Source organism: Myotis nattereri (genome assembly GCF_964212035.1).
Source record: "Myotis nattereri genome assembly, chromosome: 3".
NCBI lineage: Eukaryota > Metazoa > Chordata > Mammalia > Chiroptera > Vespertilionidae > Myotis > Myotis nattereri.
The window spans coordinates 167,052-179,853 of NC_138077.1; the positions used below are offsets into that span (position 1 = coordinate 167,052).

The following is a 12,802-nucleotide window of genomic DNA, read 5'->3' on the forward strand; positions in this document are numbered from 1 at the left end:
CTTTCACTTGTGTATTGTTTTCATTCTATTATAACTAGGGGCCCAGTGCACAAAATTCGTGCACTGGGTGAGTCGTGGGGGGGGGGGTGTACCTCAGCCAAGCCTGCCCCCTCTCACATACTGGGAGCCCTCAGGGGATGTCCTAGTGATGGCTTAGGCCCGCTCCCTGCTCCCCTTGGGATAGGGCCTAAGCCGCAGTCTGGCCTCCCTTTGTGGGAGGTGACCGGGCTGATCAGGGGAAGGCACCAGCCCCATCACCCCGCTGCTGCAGCCACTGCCAGTCACCGCAGCCAGCAAGGTTTTTTCATCAACATGGACTCCAGTCCCTTCACCATGAAAAAATGACAACTTTCTTTAGGCATTTTAAGATGTGTCTTTCATATAATAATATTTCCTTATTATTTCTTTTTATCCTCACCTGAGGATGTGTTTTCATTGATTTTTAGAGACTGTGGAAGAGAAAGGGAAAGAAGAAACATCAAAGTGAGAGGAACACTTTGACTGGTTGCCTCCTGCATGAGCCCTGACCTGGGCCCCGGCCAGGGAGGAGCCTGCAACCTAGGTACATGCCCTTGGTCAGAATTGAACCCAGACCCTGCCATCAGCAGGCCAAGGCATTATCCACTGAGCCAAACGGGCTAGGGCAGGATGTGACATTTCTTAGCCCTCCAGCAGCGGACCTTCATTTTTTTCACCAGGAGTGTGGTGAAAAACCCTAGATCACCTTTTTGGATTCTTATTACCCAAGTTACTAAGAATATTACCAGTGGCATACAGGGAGCTTAACCAATGAGTGTTTCCTCTGTAGTTCACACCAATCACCGGCTTGCCTCCCCCACTCCTGCCGGCCTGACACCTCTGGCCCAGGCTTCAGGCCAGGGCAGGGGACTCCCATCTCCCTCCCATCACCAGCTCCGCCCTCACCCAGGCCTGACGCCTCGGCCAGAGGCGTCGACCTCCATCACGCTCCGATCGCCGGATCGGCACCTTACCCAGGCCTGACTCCAACGCCAGAGGTGTCAGGCCTGGGCAGGGGACCCCCATCTCCCTCCGATCACCAGATTGACCTGGGCAGGGGACCCCCAGACCCCTCCGATTGCTGGCTCTGACCCCACGCAGGCCTGACGCCTCAGCCAGAGGCATCGACCCCCATCACCCTCCAGTTGCCGGATCGGCCCCTTGCCCAGGCCTGATGCCTCCGCCAGAGGTGTCAGGCCTGAGCAGGGGACCCCCATGTCACTGATCACCAGCTTTTGGGGCCGGCCTGTGGCCCGGGATGGTGGCTTGCGCTCGCGGCTGCACTTCCCGCCCTGCCTGCAGTATGCAAATTTAGCCGCCACCTTTGTTGGCGGTTAATTTGCATATCACGCTGATTAGCCAATGGGAGGCATAGTGAAGGTATGGTCAATTACCATGTTTGTCTATTATTAGATAGGATGCCTTGCTTTCATTCTCCTTCCTGGTAAGATTTTCCCTATCTTTTATCCTTTACCATATACTTGTTTTCTTCTTGCATATATACTGCAAATTGCTATACATTTTTTCTTAGACCAAGGAGGATTACATGTCAATAATCTGACCACTCAGTGCAGTGAGGAGATGTCTATCCAAGGGAAGTCGGAAGAACAAGGGTCGAGGACTCTTTACTCTTCAAGATTAATCACAAACCTTTTTTAAAGAAAAAAAAAAGTGTAGAATTAACAGATAAATAGGTCAGTGGAACAGAACACACCCGGGTATTTGGCGGCATGAGAAGGCGCAGGAACCTGGGGACGAGATACTGCTTCATAAGTGATGCTGTGAGAACCAGCTATCGATATGGCTCAGGACTTCCATGGTCCAGCAATCACAACATTAATTTCCCGGTGAATTAGGCATAGAGTTTTTTTTAAGCCCTGGGGAACAAACAAAACTTTAAAAAAAAGATTGACAAATTTGACTAAACCTAACTGGAAAATTCTGTACAATTAAAGACAGCCACAGACCACATAATAGCCAAGCCCTATAGCCCCGGCCAGTGTGACTCAGCTGGTTGAGCCTTCTCCCATGCACCAAGTCACCTGTTCAATTCCTAGTCAGAACCCATGCCCTGGTTGTGGGCTCCATCCTTGGTAGGGGGAGTGCATGAGGCAGCCGATTGATATTTCTCTCTCTTCCTCTCCCTTCTCTCCTGAAAATCAATAAAAAAACCTTTTAAAAGTCAAACCCGGTACTTGAAGAAGCCCAGTAATAGATAAACATTGTGATCAATAAGATAATAAACTCACAAAATAATGACCAATAAATAGATGAAATGAAGTTAACACTCTTGACAGCCAGGTAAATGTAAATGAAAACAACGACCTACTATCTCACAGCTGTGACCAGAAGAGGCAGTGTCTTGTAAGCCGGAGTATTGGAGAGGAGGAGGGAAAGCAGGGGCTCATGGGTGCACACCCCCTGGAGAGCAGGCAGCCACCAGCTGCCGGTCCATGCGGGGCATTTACCCAGCACATTTGCACAAGAAAACACATCAAGAATGCACACGGGCAGCTCTGTTACAAATGGCAACGAATACCAATCGGAATGACCATTAGTGGGGGAACTGGTGAGTAAACTGATGTAATCTGGCCCTAAAAGGTAGTTATGTTGAGTTAAAAAGCAAGTTACAAAAAATAACATACAAAATCACAAATATGAATTTTTTTAAAACCACTATATATTATTTATGAACACAAACACGTGGTAAAGTATAAACTCTCCAATAGGAAGGAGTCCCACCAATTTCCATTTAGCTCCAAGGAAGGAGAGAGGAGAGGCCTCAGAGAGAAGTACAAGAGAGTAACATTTTATTTCTTTAAAAATTAGAAGCAAATGTGGCAAAATAGTTTGTGAAGAGCACAAGGGCTTTATATTAGTACTCTGTATATTTGACATTATTGTGTAATTAAAAAGAACTTTAATGGGCACATATGGCATAACAACCAAATAATAAATTAATTATTCACAGCACAAACTTATTAATAACAATTATTTAAGCTATGGAAACTTATGTACATACATTAGAGCGTGTGGTACACAGAGTTAAAAATAAATCCTAAAATTTTCAATTTACATTAGGATTTTAAGTTAATAATTTTGCTAATGGGCTTTGAATCTCATGCAAGTTAAAATGTCCCTATGCTATAATGTAAGGGGTGTTCTCTAGAGTTGCCAAAGCTCTATAAATACAATTGTTTATAGCGTGGTACTCTGAACTCCAGTCTCATTTTGGAAAGCCCTCTCTTTAGCAGGGCTTTAACAGTAACAAGCACTATTTACACGTGTATTTACAGCTCAGAGAGACGTGAGGAGTCTGGTGCGGAGCGGTGCCCACCTGGTCACAGTGGCAGGGGCCCAAGTCCCACTGGCAACACTGCTCCCTCCCTCCCTCCATGTCCTGCCTGGGTTTGGGTCAGAGGCCGAGAAGTACCAATACTGGAAAAGTCATAAACAAACTCTCATTATAAAACAATTTTTAAAGAAAAAGTGTGTGCCTTTGAAAGAAGTAACGCAGTCCTTTGGGAATACTATGTCAGAGGCTGACCTGGGAAGAGTGGCCGTTTGATGACAGGGGTTAAGAAGAGGTAGTAGGATTTCGCTATCTGCACTTCACTTACGGACTCTGAGCCCCGAGGCAGTAGGACTATAAATACTAAGAAGAAATTCAGGGGACAGACAGAACCGGGTAGGACTGTGCACCCACAAACACAACTCCAGAGACCTGAAACGCACGTAATACCTCATTCTCGACTACAATACTCTGACCACATTCATACTATTTCAACAATAACCATTTTACCCATTTGATGGTGAGCAGTTGTTTTATTAACATGAATTGCTTTTGCCAATTAAACATTTGCAAGAGATGATTAGCTGATCCTTCAAGTGACCTGGCTGCTAGATATGCTAATATTCCCCAGGGATGAAAGATTGCAATGGAATTATTCCAAGTTCCAAACCTCACACTTTCTGCTTCGGGCACAGCTGTTAGGGTGACACTGCTGTGACAGATCAGGTTTCACTATCCACGTCAGCCTGTCATGTTCCCTTTTACTTGGTACTAAAACCTTAACTTGACGGGAAAATTTAGCTTCCTCAAATCTAATTTAATGTAACTTTGGCAGCATGAATAGCAAACTTCGCTTACAAAATCGGAAGCTATCTACAGCATTACTTTTTGTTTTTAATTTCCCCCATCACCAATTTTAAGTTTCAGGACCACTCATTAATTTCCTCCTCCCTCTCACAGAGGGCTAGATGCCACTCTGCTACATGAATAAAGTAATCTGATTCCCGTTCTCTCAAATTCTCACGTAACTGAGTAATAATTCATGGGCAAGTCTACAGTTCGGATGTCATGGCACACGAAAGTCTTCCACAGCAAAGCTCGGTGTCGTGAGTTCCTGCTCTGGAAGTCAGAGCCCTAACAACGAAGGCCGTGAAGGCCCGCGGATTTGCTGATGGAGGACTGCAGAGCATGCTTCAAACAGCTCAAGATAAACTATATTGATAGCTTAGTCATTTTTATCATTAAATTAATCTACAAATAGCAGAATACTAATTTTGTTTTCATAACTAATAAATAAGCCTTAAAATATTGCTAGGTATAAATCATCCCTCTCAATTCATTTGCCTCACTGGACTGTTCTAGAACATAGATCAATGCAATGCTTTCACAAATTCCAAATCTGTAATTTAGGGGTTTTCCATATTTATTTTTAAATATATAAAGAGATTAAACTATTTTATGAATATTTTCTCCCAAATACGTAATATTCGTATGTCAAGAAAAGGTTCCCAAACTGTTCCAAACCAACCTAAAGGTAATTAGACCCAATTGCAGGGCCACTGCATTAACCAAGGGGCTCCCCCGAGCAGGCCGTCTAAGTACGCTCACTGCCTCCGCACACCAGCGCTTCCGGGCGGGCCCAGTCCACTGCCTTTGCTTTCCTTCAGGGTCACTTCCGGGGGGGAAACCTCAGAAAAAGGTCTCACGACAGAGCGGACAAGTGGATTTGTTGCTAGATGTAAACCATTTGTACTGAAAAAGAAAAGGTTTTAAATGTTAGAAGAACTTTTCAAAGAGCTGTCATTTTCCACATACATCTAAAGTAACCTTAACGCGATGCAGTAAGAGAGGGAGACGACTGTAAGCTCCTCCATTCGCCTCCAAATCCACACGCTCAATGTCATGTGCAAAGGCTACAGTGTGGTTCTTCCCACCAAGGCTCATGCACACGCCACTGAGACCCGCCAGGAAGGCCTCCAAGCAACTAACCGGCCACGTGACCTTTAAAAAGAGCAAGAGGGCCCTGGCCGGGTGGCTCAGTGGTTGAGCGTCAACCTATGAACCAGGAGGTCACAGTTCGATTCCCGGTCAGGGCACATGCCCGGTTCTGGGCTTGGTCCCCAGTGGGGGGCGTGCAGGAGGCAGCCGATCCAGGATTCTCTCTCATCATTGATGTTCCTGGCTCTCTCTCCTTCTCCCTTCCTCTCTGAAATCAATGAAAATACATTTTAAAAAAATAAAAAGAGCCAAGAGCTCTGATGCAAGACGGCGCTCAGTTCCAAATTTTTCAGTCCTTTAAGGTCTAGATCAGGGGTGGGCAACCTTTTTGTGAGTGCGTGCCCAAACCAGCAAAATCTCTGACTCAAAATTCTTCTGGTGCCAACCCTCATTTTTTGAGAACATGTTACACCTACTTGATATCTCTTAAGGTGTACGTATGTGAGGAACCTTGAAGAAATAATAAAATTCATTCAAGCGACAGAAACACAGTATATGATGATGAAAAATACATTTATTTTTTAATGTATACATGTACACTGATAGTCGAACAGAAAACTTTATGACTCCGTTTGACATTATCAGTGGGACTTTTGCTGCTGCATCACTGATGACAGAGATTTTACATCAGGTTTATATTTCGTGACCTTCAGAGATATGCACGAGCTACTACTTTCATCCGGCAGGCTACTCCTATTACGAGACTTAACGAAATTCATCACTGAGAACAAAGATTCACAAGCGTATGTGGATGAAACCAAAACACTGGTTGGATCTAGGAAGGCAGGGAGAGTTAAGGCAGAGGCATAGACATTGCTCTTCCCCTCTCTCGTCCATCCATGTCTATGGGCTTTAAGATAACTTGTTATGTAAAATTATTTATTTATCTAAGATGCACCTACACTAAATTTATCTGAAAAAATACAAAAGTCGATATTAAGAAAAAAAATTGTAAATGGAAGATTATAAGAGAGGGTTTCGCGTGCCAGCAAAAGTTACTGGCGTGCCATATTTGGCACACGTGCCAGGGGTTGCCCACCCCTGGTCCAGATCTTATAAGACCACCTATTTTTTGAGTGCTGAGACCTGTATTAGAAACACCCAATGATTAAAATGCTTTCTTGCTACCATTCTCAGTAATTTACTATTTACTTTGTACAGATTTTGAAAAACCATCTTAGTATGTCTCCCATTAACTACAATTAAGAGTTTATTTTTCACTGTTTTCTTTTCCAAAGTTAGATATCATACATAAACATTATACATAAAATAATAAATGTTAATTTCTTTTTAGACTCACCAAACAGGCTGAGTGAAACTTCTTCTTGCATGTTCTACAGGCTTTTTTGGGAAGAGAATAGTTGAACCCATGGATGACTGAAAAGCAGATCATGCAATCTTCAACACCCTCAAAGCGTTTGTCTACATTATTTTTCCATAACGCTAAGCCTTCCATAATACTTCCATTCTGTTAACAAGAAGAAAAATAAAGAGGAATATACAATGAAGACAACCAATCAGTTATTTTTATTCAACTTCAAAAATTTTAAAGTTGAGTTATAACTTGGAGAGAAGAAAATCTGTTTTGCTATATTCACATCTTTTAAGTTTTATGAATATTGGTTTTCAAAATGACCACCGAAATTTTGGAACAGATAAATCTTTCTCCAGTAAAGACAGGAATTAAAAAAGGGTTTTGCACCAGTACTTCAAAGTTCAGTCTCAGCTTGTTGCTTTATGAAACTCTTAGTAAGTCAATCATTTAGATTTTTTCTGAATTTTAAACTAAAACAATTAATCATTTTATCTTCCCAGCTGCTGATTTGTTCCAGCTCTACAAATTGGTGAATATATTTATTTATTTATTTATTTAAATATATTTTATTGATTTTTTACAGAAAGGAAGGGAGAGGGATAGAGAGCCAGAAACATCGATGAGAGAGAAACATCGATCAGCCACCTCCATCACTCCTCCTACTGGGGATGTGCCCGCAACCAAGGTACATGTCCCTGACCAGAATCGAACCCGGGACCCTTCAGTCCGCAGGCCGACGCTCTATCCACTGAGCCACACCAGTCAGGGCAATATATTTATTTTTTAAAAAGTTTTCTTTACTGTGCAATGTTCACAATGTGTAAACAAAACTAGAGAAGGCTTATAGGTGTTTAAAAGTCAAAGGTCTTTAAAAGTACTGGGATTTCTACAACCACAGAAGGAGAGTTGAAATGTTAGACTCAGCGTAGCTTGGAAGACATTCATCTGTCCGGCGTCTTACCAAAAAATTCCATCTCTGACCACTTCCTTAATTACCATGTATTGTTCTGTATCGTTTATAATGTCAATAAAGTCAAATCAATTCCTCTCGAACACCAGAAGGAGATGCACATGAAACCTTGACAGGTGCAAGTCACTCAGGCACAGATCTGTGCCCACCAAGGAGCCAGAATCCCATCTCCAGCTGAAGCAGGAGAGATGTGTGTTCAGTGTCACTGCTGTGGCAGGAACCGACGAGTGGCCCTCCGTGTGGAGGCCACGTGTGCGCGGAACCAACCTGATGGGTGAGGTAGGTGCTCAGCTGCAGCATCCAGTTCCGCCACTGCTGCACGGCCACGCCCACGCGCCGCCCGCTCTCCACGGTGATGGAGCCCAGCGGGTAGTTGGAAGGCAGCTGTATTATCAGCTCAATGACGATGTCCTCGATGCTGTAAGTAGCCATCACTTCTCGAGTCGTAGCTCGAGCCTTAACCTGCAACACACGAACAGTAGTATTTGTTTTGTCAAATTTTCTTTCCTTTTTTTCACTCAAAAAGTATTTCAATAGGTTGACTATTAGCAGCCAAAGTTTCCATTCAAGCAAAATGCAGGTAAACACATTCACTTATTGGACATCTATATTTAATAAGTACCTGACACAGTCGTCCCTCGGTACCCACAGGGTAACTTGGCAGGACTCCCCTGCCCCCACGAGTCCCTCTGTCCATGGGTCCACATCCCTGGAACCCTACTCTGATTTTGGACCCGAGGCTGCTGAGCCGTGGACAAAGAACCCACGGCTGAGGAGAGCTGAGTGTGTTTTATGGTGGTTTAGGACATTCCAAGTGCATTTTACTGGAAAGTCACACTTATGAAACAGTGTATTTTAGCCCTGGCTGGTTTGGGTTAGTGGATAGAGCATCAGCCTGTGGACCGAAGGGTCCCATGTTTGATTCTGGCCAAGGGCACATGCCTGGATTGAGGGCTTGATCCCTAGTAGGCGCCGTGCAGGAGGCAGCCGATCAATGATTCTCTCTCATCATTGATGCTTCTATCTCTCTTTCTCTCTCTCTTCCTCTCTTAAATCAATAAAGAAATATATTTAAACAACAACAACAACAAAAACCCCGTGTATTTTATTTTATTCTATCAGCTTCACCAGGTAACACTAGTTCTGACCGGACAAAGGACAGATGGGTTAGCCATTACTGCTTGTCTTCAGGGCATCAAGTGCCACGTGTGCCCAGCCTCCCTCTGCTGCGGATTCTGAATTTCACAGCAGAACACTCACCCCTGGTTCTGGTTTCCATACAGCATTGCAAACGCAACGTGAAACACCAACGACCCCCCCGCCCCCAACAACTCTACTCTCTGACGCCCGAATCTCCAGGCTGACACCACAGCGTCACCTTAAACGTCTCCTGCCTCCTCCCAGCTATTCAAGCCGGGATACATTTCCACCAAATTCCCCACCCCGTTTACATTCCCACCAGCACTGCCCACCAGGCCTGCCCATGCCCACAGCTGACGCCAGCACTCCCCACACGCCTCAACCCTGCGCTACTCAACAGCCCAGGGTTTATCTCATGGTCAGTCAGAGCAACTGCACAGATGATAACGCCACCCGTCACCGCCTCAACAGAAATTTGTCAGTGGCTACACAGGACCAAATACTTCAGACTGTTCTGTGAGGCCCTTCCCAGCGTGACCTAACCCCTCGCAGATCTGCCCGCTCCCTGACAGCCGCCTGCAGGAGCCTCCTCTCCACGAACACGGTTACTCGTCCTGCCTCGGGCAAAGACAGAAATTCTCACTCCCAGCCTTTTGCTTCTGCCACTGTTTCCCTGCAGCGAATGCCTTCCACACGTCTCCCCAGACAAACTCCTGCCCCTTCCAGCGCCTTTCTCCATCGTCTCCCCTCCCCAGCCAATGGTCCTCACCTGGGACCACACTCCTCCCCTCCGTGCGCCACTTTCTAGTCTCAAACACAAACCGTGGTCGGTGTCTCCGCTCCCCTGACCAGAAGGCACGCCCCACAGGCCAGGCCCTGGCTGTCGCCCACACGGCTCGCACCCAAGCCCGGCACCTGCAGGTGTCCGACGTATATTTTACAGGAACTGACGACTATTCAAAAGCTCCTTGGTGGTGGCTGTGAAATTATGCCACTGTTTCCATCTACGCATTCATATGAGATCTGATTTACAAGAGTCAGAGAATACAGTAGCAACTCCTGTGAATTCTAAACCAACGGTCCCAATGGTGATACTCAACTCACTACAAATGCCAGACACAAATTCTAGAAAAAGTTCAAGATCATACGAACCGTCATGCCATTGAACAGCTGTGTACTCGTCTGCACAGAAGCTATTTCCTGCAGAGAAAGCACGCTGCTGACGTACTTGCTGGTGAACCGGTCGACAACGCTGAAGACGCGCTTCTCGCTGCTGGTCCACCACAGCCGCACCATGGCGGGCAGGTCCTTCAGGGTCATGTGGTAGACGGAGCAAGCCAAGTGCGGGATGTGGTACGGAAGGGTTGCTGTTTCTGAGGGAAAAGCAAAGTCTTCATTCACAGCACGTATCTCGGACACAGAATAACAGACTAAGACAAGGACTTTCCTAAGAAAATCCTAATTCCTCACATGAGGACCAGAGCTCCTACAACAAACAAAGAAGCCGGGACGCTACCACATTAGCTTTTTCTACATATTTAACACGAACCACGGCAAAAAGAAGATTCCAACTGACACGGGAAAACCTGCCTGGAAACAGCATTCTGTATTTCACACGAAGAGTCACAGGTAATATGAAGCACTGCCTTCAAAAGGGGGGAATAAAAGATGAAAGGAGTCGCAGCTCCTTTACTCCCAGCATCACTGACGTATTCACGCCAAGTCCTGGAACACCCACCTCAGCCTCACAGCCCCGCCCGCGGTGCTCGAAGGCAGTGGTCGCCATCCTTTCGGACCTCACGGACCACCAGTTGGCGACCGCTGCTCCAAAGGTTTCCTGAGCCTAAGGCATTTAACAAATTATTCCAAAGAATCAGTTACAACGGTAGAACAGCCTGAACCCTTGGCTAAAATCTGAGCCTCCACAGTGAAGGAAAGAACTCGTACTTGTCTCTGCTCCCCGGCGGCAGACTACTGACTCACAGGCCTACAAACCATTATCACACAACAAATACTTGTTTACAGAGTAAAATGTAAGTCTCAACAACCTAGGATTCAAAAATGTATTTATTTTTTAATATATTTTATTGATTTTTTACAGTGAGGAAGGGTGAGGGATAGAGAGTTAGAAACATCGATGAGAGAGAAACATCAATCAGCTGCCTCCTGCACATCTCCTACTGGGAATGTGCCCACAACCAAGGTACATGCCCTTGACCGGAATCGAACCTGGGACCCTTCAGTCCGCAGGCCGATGCTCTATTCACTGAGCCACACCGGCCAGGGCAGAAATGTATTTCATTCTTAACTGCGTTATCCACAAGGTCACACTGCGTGTCCTATGTAGAGAAACATGGACGGCCTCGCACTCAGGCCCCGTCTGGGGCTGGGCTGCACCCTCAGGTCTGAACCTGTCTCCAGGAGAGCTCACATGCATGTGCGCACACATACACACATGCACATGCACACATACCACACACACACACACCACCACACACACCCCAACACACATACATGCACACACCACACAAACTTGTGCACACACACAACACACACACCCTCGCTGACCTCTGATACTCAGCTGGACCTCCTCCGTGAAGAAGGTCTTGGGTTCCTTGCTGGGCTCAGCAGCTGCCTCGGTGCAGGTCGGGTTTTCGGGCATGAGCCTGAACAGGTGATAGAGCAGTTTATTTAAACTCTTTGTTTTCCGGAGGTACATTGAATACAGAGCCCGAAGCTGGTGGAAAGCAAAAATGTGTTAGTAAACCCAGTTTAACCAAGAGGAGTAGGCAAGAACAAATCAAAGCAGAACAGATTGCACAAGAACAGTAAAAAAATGTCAGGGGACATATGTAATACTTTCGACAACACGACTTCTAAAAGCCATTGATCTGAGGACTCAGAATGACACAGCAGAGTCCGCAGAACAGAGGCCACATCCTTACTCCCCGATGGGCCATGTGAGGGCCCTGCCTCCTTTCCTCATAGACTGCAGACCTGTCGCTCCCTCCTCACGCGACGCGTGCTCTAAGGTCTCCCTCCAACCGTCTCCCTGGGAGGCTCCCCTGCACTTGGAGTCCCTGAGCCATGGAAACCCACTCGCCACTCCCCAGGTGACTCACTCGCTCTCTCACGCCTTCCACACATTCCTTCCACACCACAGGTCCTCGTCTCTGGAAACCTTGCTTAGAACCAATTCCATTTCCTGGCGGACCCGCCCCACCAAGACCCTGCAGCGCCTCTGCAGACGGCACCGCCAGAGTCCGCCTGTCGCTTTAGGATCGGGGAGCTTCAGGTAAAACCAGAGAGCCTGGCACCATGGGGCACTGCGGGCACCGGTGAGGCCCATCTGGAGAACTCCTCGTCCCTCAGGTCCCAGTACTTGTCATGTGCTCACATGGCTTTACCTTGATTTCCTCCATGCACTGCACAGCTCCTCCCAGGACAGAAGCTGAGGGCTCAAATGCGGGGATCAAGCCATAGGGTTTCGAACCGATTCTTAAAATACGCTGATCCAAGTACCTTTACCATGGAGCATTCTGGGGAGCACTACCTTGACCAAGTACCACACTCAGTGTCACCAACAGGAGGCCTGGTCATGCTGAGCCTCTCGGGGACACGGTGAGACACATTACCCTGGGCAGAAGCCCTCCTGCTGAAAACCAATCGGTATCTAACCACCAGGAAAGTCAGAGCTGAACCGTAACCATCTACAAAATAGCTGACCTGGTGAGCGACCAGAGAGAGAAGAAAGGTGGGGAATTACTGAGTAAAGAAATATGACAAACCAACGCAAACAAGATCCTCGATTAAATCCCAAGAGAAGGAGATTAAACTATAAAGGACATTTACTGAGAAATGTGAATACAAATTAGCGAGTACCATTGTATGAAATTCATTTGAGTGTAATAGTTACATTGCACTTAGGTATGAACATGTCCTTGTTCTTAGGAGATACATGTTTATTTATTTTAAAAAATATATTCTTATTGATTTCAGAGAGGAAGGAAGAGGGAGAGAGAGAAACATCAATGATAGGAGAGAATCATTGACCGGCTGCCTCCTGCAC

At 46.1% G+C, this 12,802-nt stretch overlaps 1 protein-coding gene across 1 annotated transcript in view; it reads right to left on the reverse strand.

Annotated features, from left to right (window-relative positions):
* Window positions 1-2,687: 2,687 nt before the first annotated feature.
* The window catches only part of LTN1 (listerin E3 ubiquitin protein ligase 1), a 51,298-nt gene continuing 41,183 nt past the window's right edge, over window positions 2,688-12,802 (reverse strand). Inside the window, exons 26-30 of the mRNA XM_081085498.1 lie at window positions 11,302-11,470; window positions 9,886-10,106; window positions 7,861-8,055; window positions 6,609-6,776; window positions 2,688-5,062 (exon numbers count right to left, since the gene is read on the reverse strand). Coding sequence (XP_080941624.1) covers window positions 5,000-5,062; window positions 6,609-6,776; window positions 7,861-8,055; window positions 9,886-10,106; window positions 11,302-11,470 — 816 coding nt within the window. The 3' untranslated portion in view covers window positions 2,688-4,999. The remainder of the gene's footprint in view (window positions 5,063-6,608; window positions 6,777-7,860; window positions 8,056-9,885; window positions 10,107-11,301; window positions 11,471-12,802) is intronic.